At 47.4% G+C, this 26190-nt stretch overlaps 1 protein-coding gene and 1 pseudogene across 4 annotated transcripts in view; one reads left to right on the top strand and one right to left on the bottom strand.

Annotated features, from left to right (window-relative positions):
* Positions 1–26190, bottom strand: part of ARHGAP40 (Rho GTPase activating protein 40) — a 48705-nt gene extending 22515 nt beyond the window's left edge. For all 4 annotated transcript variants that reach the window (XM_063802961.1, XM_063802962.1, XM_063802963.1 and 1 more), the window contains exons 1-3: positions 25817–26190; positions 4408–4607; positions 752–972 (exon numbers count right to left, since the gene is read on the bottom strand). In XM_063802961.1, coding sequence (XP_063659031.1) covers positions 752–972; positions 4408–4607; positions 25817–26079 — 684 coding nt within the window. In that variant the 5' untranslated portion in view covers positions 26080–26190. The remainder of the gene's footprint in view (positions 1–751; positions 973–4407; positions 4608–25816) is intronic.
* Positions 12472–13064, top strand: LOC737459 (DNA replication complex GINS protein PSF2-like; annotated as a pseudogene).

Below are 26190 nucleotides of genomic sequence, written 5' to 3'. Positions count from 1 at the left end.
ATATAGAAAGAACCTAGGCTTTCAGGCTCACCCAAGGACACACAGTGGCAACAGGCATATATGCAGTGGCATGCATGGGAGATGAAGACCTACATGCAACATAGGGACATAGTGGAAGGCAGGGAGACATACGTGTGCAAGCCAATGCACTCTAAATACACACACACGAACACACACAACACACACACCAACACACCCACACACACACCAACACACCCCCACACACACCCCAACACACACATACACACCAACACACACACACCAACACACACCCCAACACACACAACACACACACTCAACACACATACCCCAACACACATACCAACACAGACACCAACACACACCAACACACACACCAACACACATACCAACACCCACACAACACAACCCCACACCCCAACACACACAAACACCAACACATACACACCAACACGCACACACACCAACATGCACACACCAATACACACACACCCCAAAACACACACACCAACACACCAACACACACACACACCCCAACACAGACAACACACACACCCCCAACACACATACCCCAACACACACACACCCCAACACACACACCAACACACAGACACCAACACACACACCAACACACATACCAATACCCACACACCAACACACACATACACACACCAACACAGCCCTTCAGCAGGATCACTGCATCTCTCAGGCTGTGGCGGCAGCACAGAGATCCCAGTCAGACGGGGCCTGCAATGACCCATATGCCACTTACCCCTGAATTGAAGACCCCAAAGACATCCCTGACATCTCTGACAGGTGTCTTGTGTTGTCTTCGCACTGAGCGAGCATAGATGTCCAGCCGGCGGCACACAGCGGACACCTGGGTCTGTGTCAGGGTGGACAGGAGCTCCTGGTGATCACCATCCAAGCCCAGGCCACCAAGGAGGCCCGACAGGCCTGTGTCCTGCAGCCACTGGGATTCAGCTTCCCCTTCTGCCAACAGAAGTAGAACCCAGATGAACACACACAGCTCTGCACTCAGCCACTCGTGCTAACCAAAGTTCTGCAGAGAAGCACACACTCACCTGGACACAGGAGTTTCTGCATATCTGATCGTGAGACCTATTAACACCAACCAGACTCTCTGGGGGAGAAGATCAATGAGCCTTCTGAGAATTGGGGGCGGGGTGGGGGGTACTGATAGCATTAGCCAGTGTATGGATGTCAACCCATAACATAGCAATCCCTGGAAAACAGAGGGGGTGAAGGGCCCTGCATGTTCGGATTTTGGACCCACTTCTCTCCAAAGTAATGAACCCACTTATCCAAAATCTGGCAGAGACCACTACAGGGTCACATGGTGTCCCCTTGGGAAGTTGGTGCTGGGTGTTGATGTCCCTTTGGGAAGTCCTCCATATTCAAGACCTTATTTGTGTTGGAATTGTCCCCTCTACTGTGCTTCCTAAGGAAACTGTCATAGTCCCATAGCAAAACCATTAACTGGAATGGGAGGGTGTGTTGAGATTTCAGGATCTCGGGTCTTACCTCCAGGGATTCTGTTCCAGGAGTTCAGGCCTCGGGCCTGAGAATCTGCACTTCGAATGTCTTCCTCAGATTATTCTAATGCAATAGGGTCTTCAGACCACACTTGAGAAACACTGGCCTTATCATGGGGGAAATGGACAAGAGCTCTTACTGGAAATTGAACACATGTGCGAGAGGATTGGTGGGGTGTACAGTTGTACCCAGTGTTGACCCAGTTAGTCAACAAGGTAATAAGTGTTTTAAAAACTCAAACAAAACTGCTTTTATGGCAGCCTGGGTTTTGCAAATAATCCAAGTCTTCCCCCAACACTTTCCCTGCACTTGGGAACCAGAACAGATGCCTCCAGGGCAGTTGCAATGTTGTGGGTCCATTCCTGACTTGTGCTGGCTGGTGGAGGTGCTGATTCTATCACAATGCCAGACATTTTTTTGTTTGTACAGGATCCTTTCAATGAGCCACTGTTTCTTGAAATGTAGGCATTCACCTACCACCTTTATGATTTTTATCTGTATCTAATTATCCCTGTAAAATTCCTTACCAAATATATCCCCTTAATCATGGGCTACATTTTTTACTAAAACACATCTATTTTAAAAGGAAACAAGATCCCCACCATAAATGGAGCATCCAACATCACCTGCCATGAGTAGACATTGATGGGAAAAATAAATTATTAACAATCCCTCTGGTTCAAGTTGGTGTCTGAATAAAAAGAAAAGATGACCGGGCATGGTGGCTCATGCCTGTAATCCCAGCACTTTAGGAGGCCAAGGTGGGCAGGTCACCTGAGATCAGGATTTCAAGACCAGCCTGGCCAACATGGCGAAACCCCATCTCTACTAAAAATACGAAAATTAGACGGGTGTGGTGGTGAATGCCAGTAGTCCCAACTACTTGGGAGGCTGAGGCAGGAGAATCGCTTGAACCCAGGAGATGGAGGTTGCAGTGGGCTGAGATTGTGCCACTGCACCCCAGTCTGGGTGACAGAGTGAAACTCCGTTTCAAAAATTAAATAAATAAATAAAAAGAAAAGAAAGGAAAACAAACAAACAAACCAGTCTTGGCTCCATGCCACTCAGGATCCCTCAGCCCTGTGAGTCTAAAAAAGCTCCTGTGTTTATTTAGTTGCTCAAAGTGGCTTCTCTCTGACCCACTCTGACTCCACTCCCTGTGTATTGTGGGAAATTAGATTGCTGGCCACATCATGATTCCAGAGAGGCCACATGGAGGACCTCCTATGCAGGGCATCTCCTGAAACCACTTCTAGTGTAACCAGGGATTTTTTTACATTTACACTTGGAGGCACTGCATGAGACTATTAGGCCCTTAGGAGGTCTGCATCACCACGTGGTCTGTTTTGCCAAAGGGGCAAGCCCAGCTGAATTACATGCCAAACCAGGAAGGGTTCCATGTGGAGCCCTTTCATTCCCTCATCTGCTGAACAAGTAAGGATGGAGGAGGGGAATGTGCTTGGCTCTGTTCTAGGCACTGTGGACACAGCAGTGAAAAGGGCCGATGATGTCCCTGGACTCATGGAAGTTACATTCTAGTGGGGGTCACAGACACATGCACAGTGAAGTGCACTAGGTAAAGTCAGGCAGTGATCATTGCTGCAGCAACGAACAGAGTAGGGCAGGGGCTAGAGAGTGATGGGGCAGGGGTGCTATTTTACGTAGGGAAGCTGGTGAAGACCTCTCTGAGGAGGTAACATTTGAGCCCAGTCCTGACCGCAGAAAACAAGCCATGCAGATGCCTGGGGCAAGAGCATTTGAGGCCAAGGGAGCAGAGAGGACAAAGGACTTGAGGCAGGAAAGTGCTTTTAGGGTCAAGGACCAGCAAGGAGGCCCGAGGACAGAAGTAGAGTGACAGCCAGTCAGGGTGGGAGGAGAAGAGGCAGAGAGGAGGCACGAAGCCAATTATTTAAAGCCTGGTAAGTTATGATCTGGTGGCTTTATTACATGTCCCCAAATTCTTTGACTCTCACCCCATCAAGGGGTGGAGTCTAATTCCCCTCCCCTTGTACATAGCTGCATGCAGGGTAACAGAATGCAGCAGAAGCAATGTTGTCTTTCTTCTAAAGCTGGGTCATAAGCAGCAAGACAGCTTCTACCCAGCTCTCTCTCTTGGTCTTGTGCTTGGAACCCAGCCGCCATGCTGTGAGGAAGCCCAGGCCACATGTGGAGGCCTCATGCAGGTATTCCAGATGATAATCCCAGATGAGGCCCCCGATGGTCACATCCACCACCAGGCACATAGAAGAGAAATCTTTTGAGATGAGTCCAGCCCCAGCCACCATTTGATTGTAACTGCATGAGAGGCCCTGAGCAAGAACCACCTAGCTGAGCCCACTCAACTCCTCCAACAGTGAGGTATAGTAATAGTCATAATAATTGATTATTGCTGCATTATGCTTCTAAGCTTGAGGTGGTTTGTTACATAGTAGTAGATAATAGGGACACATAATTTTCTATTACTCTGAGATAAATGGAGAGATATTTGAGGATTTAGAGCAGAGGGCTTAGAATTTCCCTAGAACGTTAGGTATGTATATAGGAGACTGTTTTGTGTTCACTGTTGTATCCCCAGTGCCTAAACAGTGCCTGGCACATAATAGGCTCTCAAAAAATATTTCCTGAAGGACTTACTCTAAGGAGGGACATAATCTAATTTACATTACTAAAAGATCGTCTTGACTATGGCATGGAGAACAGACAGTAAGGATCACGGGTGAAGCAGGGAGAGCAGTGAAGAGGATACTGCACCAGTCCAGGCAACAGAGAAAATGCTGTCATGTTCTGGTTCATATCTGGATCCTCTGACATTTCTCTGCCTGGAATCAAGCCCTCCCACCACCCCTACAGGCCCCCGCCAGGGTCTCTCACCCTCTGGAAGCTGGCCTTCATTCCCACCACTGTCCTCTTCCCTCAGCTCATCTCTCTGTTGGATCTGTTCCACCTCCATCCAAAAACCATCCATGCTGGAGCTCTCCACTCCAGTGGAACAGCCAGCAGAGCCAGCAGGGTGTAGTCGCAGGAGATTCTTCTGGGGAAGCTGATCCATTCGGCCTGAGGAGGGGCCAGAGCTGTAGCAAGTGGGGAAGGTGCAGGGAGGTCAGCAAGTCTCTGCTTATGGTGGGGGTTGTGTTGAGGCTTGTGGCTCTCCAGAAATCAGCCTGGGGCCCCAGGGGGCTAAGCAAGCTTCCTAGGCATGTTTCTCAGGGTGATCTCAGCAAATTGACTGGTGACCCATCATCCCTGCGGGATCCTTGGAAACCAGCAATGCTGCAGGGGACAGAGCAGGGCCAGACTGCTCTGCTTGCTTCCACCTTCTTGGTCAAGGCGAACAGTCTTGGACATACCTACGGTAAAGGCAGCATTCCCAAGAGGGGATTAAACACCAGGACAGGTGAGGAAATGACAGGGAAGTGTCTCGTGGATCTCACTGAATTTTTACCCAGAAAGTCTCCTGTCTCCTTCCCTCACACCTCCTCCTTTGAGAGTCTGGCTGCCAAGCCCTGGGTCTCCTGTTTGTATCACAGGAGCACCTCATCTCCTCCCCTCTCCCAGCCAGCTTTGAACAGAGCAAGTACCTGATCACAGAGGTGCTATACATCACTGAGCCAATCTCATTCTCTCAAGGTGTTGAACCAAGGGCAGAGGGGTCAGTATCAGGCACGTGAGCTGGAAGCTGTGTGGGGCTGGAGTGGCCAGTCTTCCAAAAGAAGCAGAGAGGAGACCCTCTGCAGGCATGGAGGGATGTGGGGTAACCTAAGCTTGATTTTCCAGGTCCCAGTTGCAGCCTTTCATGATCCAGGCTATGTGGTTTACCCCTAGAGCCCTGACTCCCACATCCTTCCCTTTAATCCCCCTCTTCTTCCCAAGCTACACTCAATGAATTTCTGCTTCATGCAATCAAAGAATCTCAGGGTAAGACAGTGCAAGTCTCCTGGTCCATATAAATGAAGTCCAGGACTTCAGATGAGCTTAGGGACAAAATGTCCCTGTTGCTGGCCCAAATCCTTGAGAAATGGTAGGGTTGGTCATAATGGCAAAAATACTAGACTGGAATCACCTAGACCCTGACACATGCCAGCAAATAGACCATAAACTACCCCTGCCAGAAGAGAGGGAAGAAATCCATTTCCCCAGTTTCCTCAAGTGGGAAAAATGTATATTCTGCAAGTTCTATAGAGATTTAAGCTCCCATGTGGAAACCAACAAAAGGCAAAGAAAACCAATAAACATAGGTGGTTTGAACTGCCCTATTAAAAAACAAGACTCATTTGGATTAAAAAGGAAAAGTCATCCACATGCTGCCTTTTTAAAAAATATATATATATGTGCTTTTCTGTTTTTGTTTGTTTGTTTGTTTGTTTTTGTTTTTTTGAGGCAAGGTCTGGTTCTATGGCCCAGGCTGGAGTGCAGTGGTGCGATATGACTCACGGCAACCTCCGCCTCCCAGGCTCAAGCCATCCTCCCACCTCAGACTCCTGAGTAGCTGGGACTACAGGCACACACGACCATGCCTGGCTAATTTTTGCATTTTTTGTAGAGACGGGGTTTTTGCAATGTTACCCAGGCTGTTCTCGAACTCCTGGGCTCAAGCAATCCGCCTGCCTTGGCCTCCTAAAGTACTGGGATTACAGGAATGAGCCACTGAGCCCAGCCTTAAAACATATTTTTGTTAGCTATATTTTCCCTTATAAAATCAATATGCAGTTATTGTAAAAATTCCCAGCAATGCAGAAGTGAGCAAAGTAGAAAATCAATCATTCTCCTGTGGCTACGACCACGTTTTCCATGCTAACACTTTGGTGTGCAGACATCTCATGTTTCTTTCCAGGCATATTTAACCTAAAGGCAGGCACTCTCTTCTTCACTCAGGGGACATTGTTTTGGGCTCATGTCAGCCAAGACACAGAACTCAAGTCCTCCACCAGCCCCACAAGAGTCCCATGCACGCTAAGCATTTGATAGCTCTTTGCTGAGGAGCTGGATGCTCACAGGAAGGTCCCCCACACAGCGCATTTATTTGAAATATCCCCATTTCCTTTTGATGGAGATTTGGGTTGTTTCTATTCATCAATATCACAAATAACACCATCTGTTACCTTTGTTCCTTTGTACAGTAGAAGAGAATCCTAGAAGTAGAATTGCTGAATCAAAGGGTTTGTGAACTCTTGTCACATTGCCTCTAAAAAAGGACTATTTTATTGGATGTTTGTTTGTTCTGACTTTACCCCTGCTGCCTGCTTAGCCCCCATCTTGTGGGATCCCATCCCCTGGAGTCCCTGAAGTTGTATTTTGCCCTCAGCCTATGACCTCACTCACTGTTGTCCCCCAGTTTCTGGAGGTGTAATCCAGGACCTAGGGCCGGCTCCATGGATGTGCGACCTGTGCAGTCACACAGGGCCCGGGTTTGGAAGCAGCCCACACTTGGTTCAGAGAGCTGCTGTCACCATCTCAAAATTCTTAACAATGTTTGAATGAGGGACCCATGTTCTTTCTGCACATGGCCTTTCCTGCCAGGATTTTACCGTAGACCCTGGCTTGTGGCTTCCTCCCAAGCGTCCTGCCCACACAGAGCTCAACTCCGAGTCCTAAACAATTCCATCCTGAAACAGACTCAAAATGTGGTAAAGCAAAGAAACCTCCAGTCGGCCAGAGCCCGAAGGAAGGGACAGGGCACAACCTCCTGGCAACGGCTCTGGCATTTGCACAGAGCAGAAGCTTCACTGGAGACCAAGTCCCAGTTAATTATAAAATTGGCTGTTCTGCTCTATTTATGCTTTTCAAGAAAACTGCCAGTCAGTGCCTCCTGCGAATCTGTTTGGCACCCCATGCTGGGGGCACAGCTCCGTTTCTTTGGTTGCTTTGCGATTCGCTTTGAAATTACCAGCATCTGTGTGTTTTCGTGACAATTTGAAAACTGCAGCGACTAAACCCAAGCAAAGTTGTCAACACTATCACCATTTGATAGCTAAGCAGTGAGGGGGCAGCAATTATTTCTTTGGAAGAACATTCTGAGGAGGTCAGAGAGGGGAAAGAACAGAAACAAAATGAAACACCCACAGTGCTAAAGGTGTCATTGTTCCAACATCACATTTTGCAGCATGGCGGTGAGTACCCCCCTTCTAGGAAGAGAACACATCCACAAAAGGTGTTCAGAACCTCACAAATATAGCTGATGTTTTGTTTGTTTTGTTTCCAGCGCTTTGTTGAGGTATAGCGCATGCAGAAAAGTACGCAGGTGCTAAGTATACAGCGTGGCCTCCAGTTGTAATTTGGTTTTTAAACCTTTACTGAGTACTTACTACATGCCCAGGGGCAAACATGTTCAAGCATCAGTTTATTTCTTTTTATTTGGAAAGGGTCTTGCTCTGTCTCGAAGGCAATGGCGCGATCATAGCTCACTGCTGCCTCGAAGTCTTGGGCTCAAGCGATGCTCCCACCTCAGCCCCCCAAGTAGCTAGAATTATAGGCACATGCCACCATGCCCAGTTAATTTTTGATTTCAGTAGAGACAAGGTCTTGCTATGCTGCTCAGGCTGCCCTCAAATGCCTTGACTCCAGTGATCCTCCCAAAGTGCTGAGATTCCACATGTAAGCCATCAAGCCTGGCCAAACCTCAGTTTAATACATCAGTCCCATGTGGGGGTGCTATTGTTTCCAATTTACAGACAAGGAAACAGACCCAACAGGATTGGGGGACCCACCAAGACTTGTCCCATTGGCAAGTGACAAAGCCCGGATATGAACCCAGGTTGAAAGCCCCACTACCAGGGCACTTAACTGCCACACTAGATGATTTAGGGAGGCCCCAGGTGTAAATGAAGTAATCTGAATGCATTTTTTCTTCCCCACTGTAGACACTGTGCCCCTCTCAGAGTTCCCTGTCTCATCAGATGGTTCCATCAAGCACTCTGAGAGCCACTCCTCACACCCTTTTTGGTGTCTCCACATCCCATGAACCCCTAATGAATTTTACCTTTCATACAACATTTCTATCCACTAACTTCTGAACCACCACTCTGGTCCAAGCCACCATCACTTCTCGCCTGGACCACAGCCTCATCGCAGTCTTCCTATGTTTCGTCTAGATACCCTTCTCTGGTTCAGAAAGATCTTCCAAGCTCACAAAACTGGCCTTTCACTGCATCTAGGAATCCTCATGGTATCCCAGGACCCTGAGGATAAAATCCAAATGCCTTACGAAGGCATTGGACTGACCTGCCTATGCTTCTAGCCTCGTCTCACGTACCTCCTTCTTCTCTCTGCCTGGAATGTCCTGTCTCAGACTTAAAGTCACTTCCTCAAATACAACTTTTCTCATCCCTAACCTGGATTACGTCTCTGCTATTTGCTTTTCCATAACACATTGATTTCTGCTGGAACTATTTCTTTCTTGGCTTCTCTATTCCCTGCTGTCTCCCCCGTGCCTAGAACACTGCCTAGAATACAGTAGTTGTAGTGGATATCACGTATGGTCCCAAAATTCTTTTACAGTTCTCCCATGGGGAGGTGGGGCCTATGTCTCCTCCCCTTGAATCTGTCAGGCTGTGACAGCTTCAGCTAAGAGAACACAGCAGAGGTCAAGCAATGAGACTTCTCTGTCTGGTCATAGTGACCAAGCTGATCCCACCTGGCTCTCTCACTCTCTGCTTGCTCCTTGGAATGGGTTGCTATGTTGAGAAGCTCAGGCCAAGTGCCAGGTGACATGCAGGTGCCCCAGTCAACAGCCCTAGCCGAACCTCACCCTTGAATCATTTGAGTGTAGGTGTCAGACACATGAGTGGAGAAACTTCCAGACAGATGGCTCCAGTCCCCAGCATGAAGTCACCTGCAGCCATTCAGTCTTCCCAGGTGATACCCCAGACATCATGGAGCAGAGAGCAAGTATTCTTGCCTGCTCTGTCCCAATTCCTTACCCATCGAATCCCTAAGCGGAATAAAATGATGGTTGTTATGTGCCACTAAGCAATAGATAAACAGATTTGTAAATTTAGAAGTCAAGAACTTTGGGCCGGGCGCGGTGGCTCACACCTGTAATCCCAGCACTTTGGGAGGCTGAGGTGGGTGAATCACGAGGTCAGGAGTTCAAGAACAGCCTGGCCAACATGGTGAACCCCGTCTCTTTTGTATTTTGTAAAAAATACAAAAAATTAATGGGCGTGGTGGCAGGCGCCTGGAATCCCAGCTACTCAGGAGGCTGAGGCAGGAGAATCACTTGAACCTGGGAGGCAGAGATTACAGTGAACCAAGATCACGCCACTGCACTCCAGCCCAGGTGACAATGTGAGACTCCGTCTCAGAAAAAAAAAAAAAAAGTCAAGAAATTTGGCTCTAGTGTCAACTGGGTCTGAATTTGAATCCTAGATTTGTTGTTTATTAGCAACGTCACCTTGGGGAGTCCCCAAACCTGGCTGGACCTTAGCTTCCTCATTTTAATATGAAGCTAACAGAGACTACCTGGGGCAGTGTAGTGTAAGAGCCAGTTCACTCATTCAGCAAATGTTTATCGAGCCCTTACTATGGCCAGTTACTAGGAAGCTAATACACCTGAGGTGCTTAGAATAGGAAGTCCTCAGTCAATGTTAGTTTGATCAATATATGTTGCTTCTGGACTCTTCCTATCTGAGATTCAGACACAGCAAGTGGCTCACCCAAGACTGCCCAGCCACTGAGTGGCCTCTAGTTCCTGTCCTGCAGAGTGGTCAGGGGCTTACAAGCACAGAGCATGGAAGAAATATATTCCTGCAGTGAGTCAGAGGGCCGGAGCCCTCACAGAGGCTTAGAGCCTTCCTGAATGCAAAGCCCTTCTCTCCACACACATGAACTTTCCCCCCAGGTGGCCTGAAAGATGAGGCAGGTCCTAGAAGTCCTCGGCTCCCATCCAAGCTCCCCTGCTCATGATCTGTGCAGCTGTGGGCATGTCCCTTTTTCTCGATGGACCTCAGCTTCCAAGTCCGTAAAATGGGAAGACAGGGGTAGAGAAGGGGGCTTTGCAAGTGATGTTAGCGAGACCCTTGCCCGTGAGGTCATAGCAGGCAGTGAGAATAATATGACAGTGGAGCAAAGACCTTTCCCAAGGGCAGAGCTGCAGAAACCCATGCAAAGCTGAGAGCCACAGAAGCGAGAGCCTGCTCAGCGAAGCCGAGAGCCTGTCCAGGGAAGCCGAAAGCCAGCATGACCGAGGGAGCAAGAATGCGGGCCATCGGGATGAGTCGGTGGAGGTGTGGCTGAGCCTCCTCTCCAGCAGCCAAACCAGGTCAGCTCAGCCTGGACCTGCTGGGGCAGGGAGTGTGGCCTGGCTTCAGCAACCCAGCCAAGGGCTTCCCCCAAAAGTGGTGAATAGGGCTTTGGGGGCAGCCTTCAGTTCCACTGAATCTAGGAAGTGGAGGTTGCAGTGAGCCGAGACTGTGCCACTGCACTCCAGCCTGGGCAACAGCGTGAGACTCCGTCTCAAAATAAATAAATAAATAAATAAAAAGTTCCTCAAGCTCAGTGCTAACAGCATGTCAGGAGGATGATTCTTCGCTGTGAAGGAGGGCTGTCCTGTGTATTGCAGTAAGCTTAGCAGCATCTCTGCCCTCTACCCACTAGACGCCAAAGCATCCCTCTCAGTTTTAACAATGACACACGTCTCCAGACCTTGCCAAATGTTCCCTGGGGAACACCATCATTCTGGCTGAGAAACACTGCTTAGCATGGATTAATTCATTTACTCTTCACAACTTCTTCTTATCCCATTTCACAGATGGTCAAACAGAGGCACAGCGATAAAGTGACTTCTGCAAGGTTACCTGACTAGTAAATGGCAGAACTGCATTTGGCCCCAGGAAGTCTGGCTCTGTAGTCCATGTTCTCAACCACTGTGTAATAAGCCGCTTGTACAGTGGTCTTTCCTCAATTGTGAATGTTTTCTTTTCTTTCACTGGCTGGATGCAGCCTGTGGTTGGTGAGGGAATACCACCAGCCCAGATGTAGCCTCAGCTCTGCCTCTGATCAGCTGAGCTCTTATCTCTATCACCTGAGCCACAGAGTTCCTGGACTCTTTTGAACATATCTCTTGTCCCATAATTATTGTTGGGTAATGATATGTTGTGGAGCGATGAATTGAGATTGTCCCCAGTGGGGCAGGCTGGAAGAGCAACAGCCGCTGTTGGGCAGTGCCAAGCTTTACTTTGCTAAGCAGGGAATCTGGGGGAAGGTGAGAAGCTTGGGGTGAAGGGAAAGGAGGGAGAGAGGTGGGTGAGAGAGCTAGCCACCATCAGGGAGTGGCTGTGTGGGATGCCATGTGCCTTTGGCTCTGGGCAAGCCCAGGTATGCAATGTGCCTGGGTGGTGGGGTGGCGCTCTCACACCGCTATCAACACCACGAGAAGAGCCGTCCCTGGACAGCTGCCGCCTGGGTCCCAAAATGAACACATATGGCACAGACCACAGCCCAGTAAGCAGGGAGGAGTAAGTTCAGCCGGACCCATGGCTAGAAATGGAGCTGCCCAGCAGAGCCTAGGGTAGAGCAACTAATCCCCAGCCACCTTCAGACACAGGAGCGGGAGTACACAATTGTCGCTTCGGGAAATGATTGCTGCTGGGTTTGGGGATCATTTGTCACACAGTGATAACAGGGACAGCACGCTATTGCACAACCCCAGCAGCTCTGCCAGAGGTGCGGTGAGCCCACTCTCTGCCACTCACACCATTCCCAGGTGCCAGGGGCACACACCACTGGCTGTGTGCTCGCTCCATGTTCCACCCTATCTCCAACCCCCAGATAAAGAGACACATCCGGTTCTGAGCCAGGAATAAATAAAGGATAGAAATTGGGCCTCTTAGAGCAGAGATTGAAAGGCAATCTCGGGGAAAACGGTGGCTGCGGCACCTCCTCCGGGACGCTGAGGGGCCCAAGGAGACTGTGAGGCCCGAGCCGGCCACTCGCGCCGCCATGGACGTGGCCGAGGTCGAGTTCCTGTCTAAGAAGGAGCTGGTTACCATTATCCCCAACTTCAGTCTGGACAAGAGCTACCTCATTGGGGTGGGTACCTGGGGCCTTTTAACCCTGGTTTACCAGTGGAAGTACCCCCGTGGCTGGCAATTAACCTGAAACAAAAGCAGAAATGTTGACTGCTCCCTCCGGAGTGGATGAACATAGAAAAGTTGGAGAAGATGAGGGATCATGAATGAAAGGAAGAAACTTTTTTACCTCAATGCCCAGCCTTTACTACATGGAACTTACCAAGCTCCCGTTAAATCATGCTTCAGACAACATCCCGAAGGCAGACGAAATCCGGACCCTGGTCAAGGATATATGGGACACTCGTATAGCCAAACTCCGAGTGTCTGCTGACAGCTTTGTGAGGCAACAGGAGGCACATGCCAAGCTGGATAACTTGACCTTGATGGAGATGAACCCCAGCGGGACTTTCCTCACACAAGCGCTCAACCACACGTACAAACTCGCACAAACCTCCAGCCTTCGGAGAGTACTCAGTCTCAGGACTTCTAGAGAAAGGCCTGGTGCAGGTGGCTTGCTGGGGGATGTGACGCTCAGGACGTGATGAGGTACTCATGGTTCTGGAGCTCTAGAGACACTTTTGAATGCATGAAAAACGTGCGATGGTGCAAGGAATGGATTCATGACATTGTTGGAGAAGCAACAAGTTTGTGGTTAGTCCTTAAAACTTAGCTCCCTGGGACATTCTTCAATTCCACATCTACTTCTAGAAATCAGCCTTCTCCGCCCCCTCTTTTGAGAAAGAAAAAAGCTTTAGGCAAATAAGTTATTGTCCCTAGCAGAGCCGCTTGGGTCTCCTGCATGGAAACCGTCACCTTGGGTAAGTGTTCAGTGACTAGTAGGTGTAGATATAGCAGGAGTGGCCATGTGGCCAATGGCTTTTTTTCCCCCTTCTTGATCCTGATTTCTTGGGCTAAATTTAGACCCTGCTATAGAGATGGGTCACAGAGAAGGATGGTAGATGGTGCAGCTAATGATGCTGACCTGTGCTTATCCTCTAAGCCCCGATCCACAATAAAAATGGACCCAACTCAAAAAAAAGAAAGAAAGGCAATCTCAGGGCACAGCCATGTGCGTATGGGTACGCCAGGGAATCATGGGTGCACAGTCACTCATGAATGTGTACATAGCCATGTGTGCCTATGAAGAGGTTCTCTCCTCTGTTGCCTCAGGACTTGCCAGGAGGTTTGGATTCTTCATGCCTACCCATATCACTCACATAACTTAGTACATGATGACTACGTAAATGGTGCCCCTCTGAGTGTAACACTCTTATGCAGTGCACAACCCGAACATCGGGACACAGCAACACTCACATCTACGAAGCAACCCCTGTGGGGACAGGGTTGGGATGGGTGGGAATGAGATGTTATAAAAGGTAAATCTTACCTTTACATTTTTGAGTATCATCTTAACTGAGCTCCTAAAATCCCTCTATGGCTACAATTTTCCCATTAAGACAAAGAAGACTGGCTCATTCTGGACAGTGTGGACCATTCTTTGAATTATTAAACGATGCTCGCCATATCTCTTTCACACAGCATTTCTGCTAGAGCTGATCTGTGGGTTATGAAAGTCGCAAGCATGGCTATTTTGTGTTATAGACAACAAGAATAAAACATTCTGAAATGTAATTAATGTAATTTAGCTTCCTGAATTACACAGGAGCCTGGGCTGAGAGACAGGGAAGGCACAGCTATGGGTGCCCCCTTTAGCTGTTCAAGTTGGGCACAAATCAGAACAGAGGACCCACGCTGGGCCCAAGAAGCTGCATCCTAGGTGTGGAGACCTGGCCCAGAGACCTTCTCCAGGGCAGGGTGCTTCTCCACCCTGCCCATGGGCTGGAATCTCCCAGTAAGCTTTGCCAGGCCATTATGCCCAAGCAATGCCCCAGCCAGACCAATGACACCCAAACTGCTGGGAATGGGACCTGGGCACCTATTGTTGATTCCATTGTGCAACCAGGGTTGGGAAGCCAGGAGTATCATTATGTTGCTGGGGTTCAGAGAATTGCATAGGTTTCAAGAGTTGGGTGGGAACTGATGGATTGCATCAAAATTCTCACATAGCACTCTGGGAGGGGCAGCCTGCATTTTTTAGATGGCTGGGGGAGATTAAGGTACTGCCCATGACCTCTGAGACGACAAATATTCCCAACAGAAGATCAGGATCTACCAATCTCCATCTGAGATAGCAAACTGCACCCCCCACCACGTCCCCAACACACACACTGGATTTTCACACCTTTTAAATAGCTTGCCATCATTTGAAAATGAGGAGGTCTCACATTTTTAAGTCCTCTAATTTCCAATTTCCCTTGGGAAAAAATAATCAGTAGAGATGATAATCCTGGGTCTGTGTCTCTAAGTGACAATTGGCTGAAGCCAAGTGGTGGCTGCCTCTTAAAACAGGCCTCCAGCCAGCAGCGCAGCCCTGTGGTGCTTGCCAGAGAAGCTTCGAAAGTCCTTAAGTTGTGTAGGCTTTCCCTGATCCTTCCTTCGAACAAGATTATAGACATTAGTGTGTCCCTTCCTGAGTCACTTAGATTGTCATCTTGATTTGTACTGGCCAATATTGTAGCCACTAGCCACCTGAGCCCTTGAAATATGGTATTTAGTATGAATGAGGAGCTGAATTTTTAACTCCTTCCTTCCTTCCTTCTTTCTTTTCTTTTCTTTCCTTTCCTTTTCTTTTCTTTTCATCTCTTTTCTTTTCTTTCATTTTGAGACAGAATCTCACTCTTTGCCCAGGTTGGAGTGCAGTGGTGCAATCTCAGCTCACAGAAACCTCTGCCTCTTGGGTTTAAGCGATTCTTCTGCCTCAGCCTCCTGGCTGGAATTACAGGCACCTGCCACCACGCCCAGCTAATTTTTGTATTTTTAGTACAGACAGGGTTTCTCCATGTTGGCCAGGCTGGTCTCAAGCTCCCAGCCTCAAGTGATCTGCCCTCCTCAGCCTCCCAAAGTGCTGGGATTACAGGTGTGAGCCACCGTGCCCAGCCAACTTTATTTAATTTTAACTAATTTAAATTTAAAACTACATACTTGTTTCAGTTACTGGAAAAGGCCTAAATATGTTTAGAACAACTTGGGTACACAAATCTACTTTTCTGGCTGTATATTTTGTGAAATCTAAATATCTATTAAGGATTTCTGATGAAAATTTAGCATCCTATCGGAGATTGCTGGAAATGAAAAATACACACTGGATTTTGAAGACTTCATATTTGAAAATGTAAAATATATCATTAATGTTTCATATTGATTACATGTGAAAATATTCTGGACATATTGGGTTAAATAAAATGTTGTTTTTATTAAAATAACATTAAGTATTAATGTTGTTAATTTGATCATATTAGAAGTTTTAGACCAGGCACAGTGGCTCATGCCTGCAATCCCAGCGTTTTGGGAGGCTGAGGCAGGAGGATCATCTGAGCCCAGGAGTTGGAAATCAGCCTGGGCAACACAGCAAGACCCTATCCCTACAAAAAAAAATTACAAAAATTAGCCGGGTGTGGCCAGGCACGGTGGCTCGTGCCTGTAATCCCAGCACTTTGGGAGGCCGAGGTGGGAGGATCACGGGGTCAGGAGATCAAGATCATCCTGGCTAACACAGTGAAACCCCATCTCTACTAAAAACACACAAAAAAATTAGCTGGGCATGGTGGCGGGCGCCTGTAGTCCCAGCTACTTGGGAGGCTGAGGCAGGAGAATGGCGTGAACCCGGGATCTTGCAGTGAGCCAAGATGGTGCCACTGCACTCCAGCCTGGGCGACAGAGCAAGACTCCGTCTGAAAAAAAAAAAATTAGCCAAGTGTGGTTGTGCATAACTGGAGTCCCAGCCGTTCAGGAGGCGTGGGCAGGAGGATTGCTTGAGCCCAGAAGTTTGAGGTTGCAGTGAGCTATGACTGTGTTACTGCACTCCAGCTTGGGTAAAAGAGTGAGACCCTGTTTCTAAAAAAAAAAAAAAAAAAGTTTTAAATAGGCTTAGTGCCCTCCATAAACCAAAAATAAAATCCTAAGCCCCCCAGCCAATTGAACAGACCCACTCTCTTGGCCAAGAGAATTGCAGGGAAACCTGCAAAACTGAATTCGTAGCCATGATGGGTTGGGAAGTTGGACACACCTCATTATACGCTCCTCCCTTTTGTAGTTTAGGCACAGCATCTGACCAGCATTAATGTTAAAATAGACATCACAATGGCCAGGCATGGTGGCTCACGCCTGTAATGCCAGCACTTTGGGAGGCTGAGGCAGGTGAATCACTTGAGACCAGGAGTTCGAGACTAGCCTGGCCAACATGGTGAAACCCCATCTCTACTAAAAATACAAAAATTATCCAGGTGTGGTGGTGGGTGCCTGTAATCCCAGCTACTCGGAAGGCTGAGGCAGGAGAATCGCTTAAACCCCGGAGGTGGAGGTTGCAGTGAGCTGAGATTTTGCCACTGCACTCCAGCCTGGGTGACAGAGCAAGACTCTGTCAAAAAAAAAAAAAAAAAAAAGAAAAAGAAAAGACATCACAAGATTGACAAAACAGACTTTTTGTGACAATAAGATAACCAGTTATAAACAGGACCTATGGCCGTGCCAGACAAAGGTGAACTCACACACCCCTACGAGCAACTCTGACCCGGTATATTGGTTAACAGACTTCCTTCTCTTAAACATTCCTTTCTGCTGACTCCAAATTTTTAGACGAAGCTTCACTCCTCTAACCAATTGCAAATTAAAGAATCTGAATCCACGTATAACCTGTAAGCCCCGGCTTCAAGATACGCCGCCTTTTCCAGCCAAACCATTATACAGCTTCTATGCTTTGAGTTATGTCTTTGCCTATAACTCCTGTCTCCCCTAAAATGCATAAAACCAAACTGTAATCTGACTGCCATGGAGACACCTTCTCAGACCTCTTGAGACTGTGTTCCCCAGGCCAGGGTCTCTTACGTTGGCTCAGAATAAACCTTAAAATATATTACAAAGCTTGGTTTTCCCATTCACACCTTGGTTCCACAATCCTCACCATGCCCTGAGATGTTACACTCTGCCACGTGACTCCCTGAGGGTCCCACTTAACCCTTGTAGGCACCAGAGTTTACAACTCCTGGTCTATAACATCTTCCTAGCTGGTTTGGGGTAGGGGGGTGGCCCAGTAGGGGGAGCTTTTTAAAATCTTATGTAAGTTGTGGATCCTCTCTCCGGAGAACCATACACACAGAGAGATGCATAACATTTACCAAATAATTTTAGTGGTTCTCGGATCTTTGAAGGTCCATCCTTGAGCCCCAGATTAAGAACATCTGGTCTTTAAAGCCTTCAGAAAAGACCAGCAGGAAGAGCATCAGGCTGGTTGCCATGGTTACACCCCTCTTAGGCTGGCCTAGGGGTGAGGCATGGCCTCATTATCCCTGTCTTTGCTGCAAATCTTCACAGGGAGGTCCTCATCGCTCACTCTTCCATTGCGCACTCAAGGGCTTAAGAGCCAGATTGTCATCCTGCCTTCAGGTCTCCTGGCCCTGGGGTTGCAGCCGGGCTCAGGGCTTGAAAGCAAACTGCAATCCCATCTCTCCTCTGCCCCACTCTCTGCTGCAGCCAGTGTGAGCTACGTGTACCTCTCAGAGGCACCAGGCTCCCTCTTGCCCTGGAGTTTTGCCCAGTTGGCAGCTGCTGCCAGGAACACCCTTCTCCTTCCCATCCTTGGCCTGCTCAGTGCCTACTTTGGGACTCAGCTCAGGCATCACCTCCTCCAGGAAGCCTTCTCTGCAGCCCTCCTAGAGGCGTTGGGCTCATTGATGTCCTGGCACTTACCGCCCTCCATGATCATTGCCTGTTTGTTTTCTCCTTTAGACTGGGATCTCTTTGAGACCAGAGACATTCTTTTTATTATTGTATAACCCAGCTCCCAAAACAGAGCAGATATTGATAAATATTTGAAGGATTAATAAACTTAACCCAGTGGTTCTCAAAGTGTGGGCCCCAGACCTTCAGTATCAGCATCAGTTGGGAGCCTGTTAGGAATGCACATTTTCAGCCCTCGCCTCAGAACTACAGAATTAGAAACTCTGGGGGTGGGGCGCAGCAATCTGTGTTTGCACAAGCCTTCCAGGTGACTCCAAGGCACTGATCTAAGCCCCAGGTTGGAGGGAGGCAGGATGACTCCTGGGGGTGGAGGCAGGGGACTGAAGTTTGGAAAAGCAATATGGAAGAGTGACTGCAGGTAGGCAGAATAACCCCCCCACTACCCACTACTCCCTGGAATCTGTAAATGTGTGTGTTACATGGCAAAGGTGGGATGAAGGTTGCAGATGGAATTACGGTTGCTAATCAGTTGATTTTGGTGAGATTATTCTGGGTTGCCTGAGTGGACCCAATGAAACCACTAAGGTCCTTAAATGGGGAAGAGGGAGGCAGAAGAGTGAAAACCAGAGAGATGGTAGCACGAGAAGGACTCAGCCGGCCACTCTTGCCTTTGCAGATGCAGGTGGACCACAACTTAAGGAAGGCAGGTGGCTTCTTGAAGCTAGAAAATTGATTGTCCCCGAGAGCCTCCAGAAAGGATCACAGTCCTGCCGACACCTGGATTTTTAACCAGTAAGACCCATTTTGGACTTCTGACCCCCAGAACTCTAAGATAATACCTTTGTATTGTTTCAGCCACTAAATTTGTGGCCCTAAGTCACCTTAGCCACTACTGGCTAAGGACCAAGGCCCTGGAGTCACACTGTCTGGGCCTAGGTGTGTCCTCTTGATGTGCGGCCTATAAAATCAGGGTGATTGTGTGATAGTATACAGAAGGCAGTGAGGATGAAATAAAGTAAGGCCTGTAAAACATTCAGCCCATAGTAAGTACTCCAAAAACATGAAAACACAAGGCTGCCTTCCGACCAACGAGCAGCCAGCAGCCAACAGTCCTCTTAAGATGGGGCAAACAGCCCGAGGGGACAGAGTAGTAACTAGAGAACAAAAGGGGGAGTGGGCTGAGAAGAGGCTTCCTGGAGGGGGTGGTGTTGAAACTCAGTTTTAAAGAAACAAGTCAGTGAATGTCAGGGAGGAAATGAGATATGCAAATCTCCCAGGAAGGGGAGCAGGTCTTTATGCTGGGAAGTGCAAAGGAGTTTTCCCTGGGTGAATAGAAGTCTGTATTAGGGTTTAATGAGAACAAAGTCAGTAAGAAATAAATGGTAGTGCAGAACAACTCTCCAAACAAATTAAAATCCAGAAGCCATAACAGAAGAAAGCTGAGTTGATTACATCAAGACTTAAAACTTTTGTATGACAAAAGACCCTATAAAAAATGTCATAGGACCTTTTTCCTCAACTGAGAGGAAATATCTGCAACAAATGATAAAGTGTTACTATTCAGTCTATATATATAAAGAGTTCCTGGAAAGCAACAAGAAAAAAAATACCCAAAAAAATCTACTGGGAAAGTTGGCAGCAGATAGAAATCCACAAGTCACAGGAGATAAAATGCAAATGCCCTATGTGAAAAGATGTGGAGCCTCGCAAGTAATCAGGGCAATGCAAATTAAAACAAGGATGAACTCTATCAGATTGGCAAACACAGAAAAGATTGCCAACACCCAGTACTGGCAAGTATCGAGAAAAGACCTTCTCACACTTGGATGAGCATCTGCTGGTCAATTTGGGTAGAGTCGGTGATGCCTGACAGGAGGGGAGGTGGAGAAGCGGCCTCCACATTGCAGGCAGGGTGAGGACCCCAGGGTTGTGAAGGACAGCAGCCTAACCGCTTGGTGTAATTAACACCTTCACCTCTGCTTCATTGTGAGAAAAGAGGGAAAATAGGAAGCTCCATCAGAAGGGACCTGCCCTTCGCTGGTTTGTAAGCAGGATCTGAGGAGGCCCCTCCTGCTGGAGAGCCCTGGAGGAAAGTGGTTTGCAAGGACTTTTTCCTGCAAAGCTGGTCAGAAGCCCCCAGCAGCAGCCTGGTCCCCTGAGCTGCAGATCTGAGGTGGCCGTTCCGGGTTTCGAACCAGGAGGATGTGTGAGTGTGAACGGCAGCCACTATCTGAATGGCACTGATTCCACAAATGAAGGATCAGGCCCAGAGAAATGAAGGAACTTTCCCAATGATGAGTGGAGGATTTAGGACTCAAATGCAAATTTTTCTGCTATGCCAAGGAGTCAGGAGTCCTGAATGTACTTGTCCCATGAAAACAAGCCTGTGCTATTTGGAGTCAGCTCCAAGAACTTGCCCTTTGACCACTGATATCTGACACAAATTGTCCCATTTCTAAATGGTGGGCACTGTACTAAGCCCTCACATTCATTAATGTCATTTTATCCTCACAACAAGTCTATGAAGCAGGTACTGCTGTTCACAACCATTGTACAGAAAAGGAACCAAGGCTCAGAAAGGTTAAGTAACTTCCCCAGAGGTCCACAGCTGATAAGTGGTGAAGCTGAGCTTTCAGATTCAGGCTGCCCTTCTGCCCCTGACGTATTTAAACCATGTGTAGGTGATTTATTCAGTGGTTGCGTTCACATACAAGGGGGTGTGTCTGGAGAGATCAGTTGACATTGACCCCAGTGGCAGAGACTTGAGCTACACATGAGCAAAATATGAGTGAAGGTGAACCTTGTAAAGGTGATTGATTCTACAAGCTATCTGTGTGCAATCAGCCAAGTCATTTAACCCATTATTGATTAAGGAAATCTGGCTGGTGCACTAGACTCAAAATGGGTCTTTCTGCCTCTCTGATCTGCCTTTGAACTCTGCCAGACACTGAGCATGTGAAAAGATGCTCAGCCTCACTAATAATAATAAAAAGGGCAAATTAAAACAAGAGACAGGTTTCTCCCAATCCAATTAGCCAAGACTAAAAATGAACAATAATGTCTGGTCAAGAATGTCATGTATATTAGGAAACAAGCTCACACCCACTTGGTGAGTCTAATTGGGTATAACCTTCCTGGAAAACCACCCAGAATATGTTTCAGAATTTTAAATGTATACACCTTTGGACTCAATGATTCCTATTCTGAAAATGTATCATAAGTACACAAAGATATATGTCCAAGAACATGGCAGTATAGTTTATAATAGCAACCAAAAGAGAAAAAGAAGCAACCTAAAATTCCATCAACAGGAGGCTAGTTAACAAAAGTACTGTCCAGTCATAAAATGAAACATCACACAGTCTTTAAACAGGATAACGTAAGGGCAGGTGTGGTGGCACATGCCTGTAGTCCCACCTACTTGGGAGGCTGAGGCAGGAGGATTGCTTGAGTCCAGGAGTTTGAGACAAGCCTGAGCAACATAGGGAGACCCCGTCTCTACAAAAATGAAAAAAATAGCTAGGCGTGGTGGTGCATGCCTGTGGTCCCAGGATCACTTGAGCCTGGGAGGTTGAGGCTGCAGTGATTCCACCACTGCACTCCAGCCTCAGCCTGGTCAACAGAGCAAGACTCTGTCTCCAAAAGAAAAAAAAAAGAATAATGTTGATTTCTATGTCTTTCCAGGAAAAGATATTATAAAGATGGAAATGTCATTTATAAAATAGTATACATAATACAAACCAATTCACGTATGTAAGTACAATTATGTGCATGGATTGGATCATAGATACATTTTACGTATACATGTATGTAAATATTTATGAAGCACAAAATCCTATAGGATGTACACTTAACTTCTCACAATTGCTGTTCTTGTGGGTTGGAGGTGGGAGGGGCAGGTGGATTTCAGTTGCTACCTTTTTGCATTTTTATACCAATCATAAATTAACAGAAAATATATTTCTACAGGGAGCAAGGATAAGGGGAATCCCAACAGAGTCACCTCACTCCAACTGGGTCTTTGAGGCACCTCCCAAGGCCAATATTGCATGGTTTTAAGATAAAGTCCACATAGACAGTGAATTCGGTGTCCCCCTCACATTATGGGACGTTCTGTTTGATGACAACATTGACTCTATTCATCCCTGCTCAGGCCTTTCTGGTCAGCATTTAGTGTATTATGTGGTAGTGACCAGTGTTATGTCTTCCTCCTGGACCAGCCTGTGGACATCTTAAGGGCTGAGAGAGCATCTTATTCACACCCACACCCTCATATCCATCACAGGACTTCATGTAGAGGCAGTGAGCATTTCATTCATCAGGCAAATATTTCACGAACACCTACAACAAGCCAGCCCTGTGCCAGTGCTGGAGAGCTGTGGGTAAACAGAACAGATCCGGGCTTACATCCTGAAGGTTGCCGTCCTGCTGGAATTTGTTGAATAACTAAATGACTCACAAGCAAGGGACCAGTGAGATGAACAGACTCAAAGGATTGGGGGAGCTGACCTAGTGACCTTCTGAGCCAATACACAAGAACATTAGCCTGGAGCAAACAGACCAACCTTGTTCCAGGGAAGTAGTTTTTGCTTTTTTTTTTTCCTTTGGCAGTGGAATGTCTTCTCAATAAACAAAAGAGGTAACGGTGATATTATTATAAGCTGATTTTATACGTTTAATTTAAAGCATTTACTGATTATACAATCAAGATAATTTTAGTTGACAAAAAACATTTGGGATACCTGAGTGGAGGTAGTATTTTTACTAGATGTTTAATACTTGAAAGATATAATAAAAATTAAATTCAAATAAAATGTTTGCAGAACCCTGGTTTAAAAACCACTGTTCTGGGCCAGGCGCATTGGCTCACGCTTGTAATCCCAGCACTTTGGGAGGCTAAGGCGGGTGGATCATGAGGTCAGGAGTTCGAGACCAGCCTGACCAACATGATGAAACCCCGTCTCTACTGAAAATACAAAAATTAGCCAGGCGTGGTGGCGCACGCCTGTAATCCTAGCTACTCAAGAGGCTAAGGCAGGAGAATCACTTGAACCCGGGAGGCGGAGGTTGCAGTGAGCCGAGATCGTGCCATTGTACTCCAGCCTGGGCAACGGAGTGAGACTCCATCTCAAAAAAAAAAAACAACAAAAAAAACACCACTGTTCTGGAAGTAAAAATGTTGCTTTTGTTGTTTTGTTTTCAGTAATAAAGAGAATGAATGGTTCAAATTTTAAACTCTCTTAAGTATTATTCATCTGTTCATTCAACCAGTAGCTATTAAGCACATTCAGTGGGTCACGAGCTCTTATAGTGAATTCAATATTAATTGTCTCAAAGATCACAAGGAACCAGGAGATTAAGGGAGGGTGGTGGTGGAGTCAGGGGAACAGCCATAATAGGTAGGTAGATAGGTAGATAGATGGATGGCCGGACGACGCATGGTTGGATAGATGGTGTGATCAGCTGAATAACAGCTCCCCAAGATGTCCGCATCCTAATCCTCAGTATTTGTGAATATATGTTATCAGGCAAAGGGACTCTGCAGATGTGATTAAGCTAAGGATCTTGAGATGGGGGGACGATCCTGGATTAGCCAGTGGGCCCAATGTCATCACAAGGATCCTTATCAATGAAAGAGGGAGGCAGGAGAGTCAGAGAAGGAGACATGGGGATGACTGTGGAGGTCAGAGTCAGAGAGATGTGTGAAGGTGTTACAGAGCTGCCTTTGAAGACGGAAGAGGACCATCAGCCAAGGAATGTGGGCAGCGGCAGAAGCTGGAAAAGGCAAGGAAACAGATTGCTAGAGCCTCCAGACAGAATGCACCCCTACAGACCCCTCAATTTGGGGATTTCCAGCATTCAGAACTGTCAGATAACACATTTGTGTCGTTTTAAGCTACTAAGTTTATGTGATTTGTTATAGCAGCAATAGAAAACTAATATAAATGAGAGAGAGAGACAGAGAGAGAGATGATAGATAAGCCTATGTGATTTGTTATAGCAGCAATAGGAAACATAGATAGATGAATAGATAGATGGGTAGATAGATTAGATATGGAATAGATAGATAGATGGGTAGATAAGATATAGAATAAGATAGATAGATAGATGATAGATAGATAGATAGATAGATAGATAGATAGATAGATAAACAAACTTGTCTTTGGCTTCTTAAAATTGATTCTCATTAAAATCCTATCCTGAGTAATTTTTGCCTGGGATGGGGCAGAGCCCCACGCACATAGGAGTTCAGTGAACATGCTGTATGAATGAAATGGTCTCACTAAGCTCCCCCTCCCTTTCCTGAGCCTAGAAGTTGTTCCCTTAAGGGAATTCTAGGACTCAGTTGTCCTACGATCAGGATCACCTACTCCCTGAATCTGCTTTCTGAGTACAGACCACGTCTAGTCTTCAGGTCCTTGGGTGGCAAATGAATGGGGCAATGGGGGTCTCCTGCTGCAGGTGTGTTCCAAGCTAGAACACTTTTGGAGGGCAGGGTCTATTAAGATTCTAACATTCCTTTTAAACTTGCAACTACAAGTCTAGGATGTGAATTTTACCCATGCAAGTCCCCAGAGATGTTCATTGCTGTATTGCTTAGAATCGTTAAAAATTGGAACCAACCTAAATGTCCATTAGCCAGGAACTGATTCAAATTAACCAAAGATATCCATAAAGTTGGATCCTGGCAGGCCACTAAATGGCCTTTAGAATGAATTGGATCTTTATGTTACTGATATGTAAATATGTCCATAACATTAATTGAGGGGTTGCGGGGGAAAACCTTACAAGCACATGTAACACAAGAGCCTATTTGTGTAAAACTATACAAGTTTAGGTTTATATATGTCAAAAAGTTCTCCCAAAGTGTATGTCAAAACTTTAACAGTAGTAAGTTTTCAAGAATGAACATATGTATTCCTGTACAGTATTCCTGCACTGTTTGACTTTCTATAATAATCAAATTGTAATATGATGTAATCAGAGTGGGGGAAATGACTATTTGAAAATTCTGGTCTGGCTGTCAGTGGCAGGCTGAGCAGGAATAAGCGGTGACCAGTTCTCAGCCGAGGTGACCACACGGCCACACTGACCCAGAAACTTGACCCAGAGACTCCTGAATCTTGAGCCCCTAGGCCCCCTAAGACTCTCTACACCCAGAGGAAGAGGAAATGGCACATACTGGCGTCACTCACGGTCTCTAAGAATCTGAAAATCAGTGACCTCTGCAGGCCAGTAGCCTGAACCCAGGGCAATGCTGTGTCCCAGGAAGGCTCTGGGTTTGGAGTCCCATGGACTAGGGCTAAAAGCCATCTCCACCACTTGACAGCCAGGTGACCGGGCTCTCCAAGCCTCTGTTTCCTCATCTGTACGATGGAGGAAGATTCTTGCCTCACAGGGATGTTGTGAAGACAGACCGCACATGCCCCTGGCGCATAGTAGGGCCAACTTCCCTCTCGCTCCCGTGACCCCTGTACCTGCAGCCCAGGTCGGCCCAGCGCTGGGCGCAGCGCCTGGCAATGCGGGCCCGCGGGATCCGAGGACACGGTGAGGCTAGGGGCCCTGGGGCCAGCCTCTCCATCTGGGCGGCGGGGAGGAGGGCAGTCTCGGCCATGGGCTGGCACCTCGAGGATCCCGGTCGGTCGTGGTGCTGCCGCCGTGGGGCTGACTCGATCGGCAATGTGAGAGGGAGGAGTGAGGTAGGGCCCCCGTGGCGCACCCTGTTCCCAGACACCCTCATGCAGGACTAATGTTCAGCCTCCTCCTGGGGCGGGGCTGGCTTGGCCGGAGCCACCTACAGGCAGGCACTCGCCGCACACACACACACCCCTGAGTCCCTCCCGCCTGCACT

The sequence above is a fragment of the Pan troglodytes genome, chromosome 21, assembly GCF_028858775.2.
Source record: "Pan troglodytes isolate AG18354 chromosome 21, NHGRI_mPanTro3-v2.0_pri, whole genome shotgun sequence".
Classification (NCBI taxonomy): Eukaryota; Metazoa; Chordata; class Mammalia; order Primates; family Hominidae; genus Pan; species Pan troglodytes.
The sequence above is the reverse complement of the archived record's forward strand: the minus strand, read 5'-3'. Positions and strand labels throughout refer to the sequence as shown.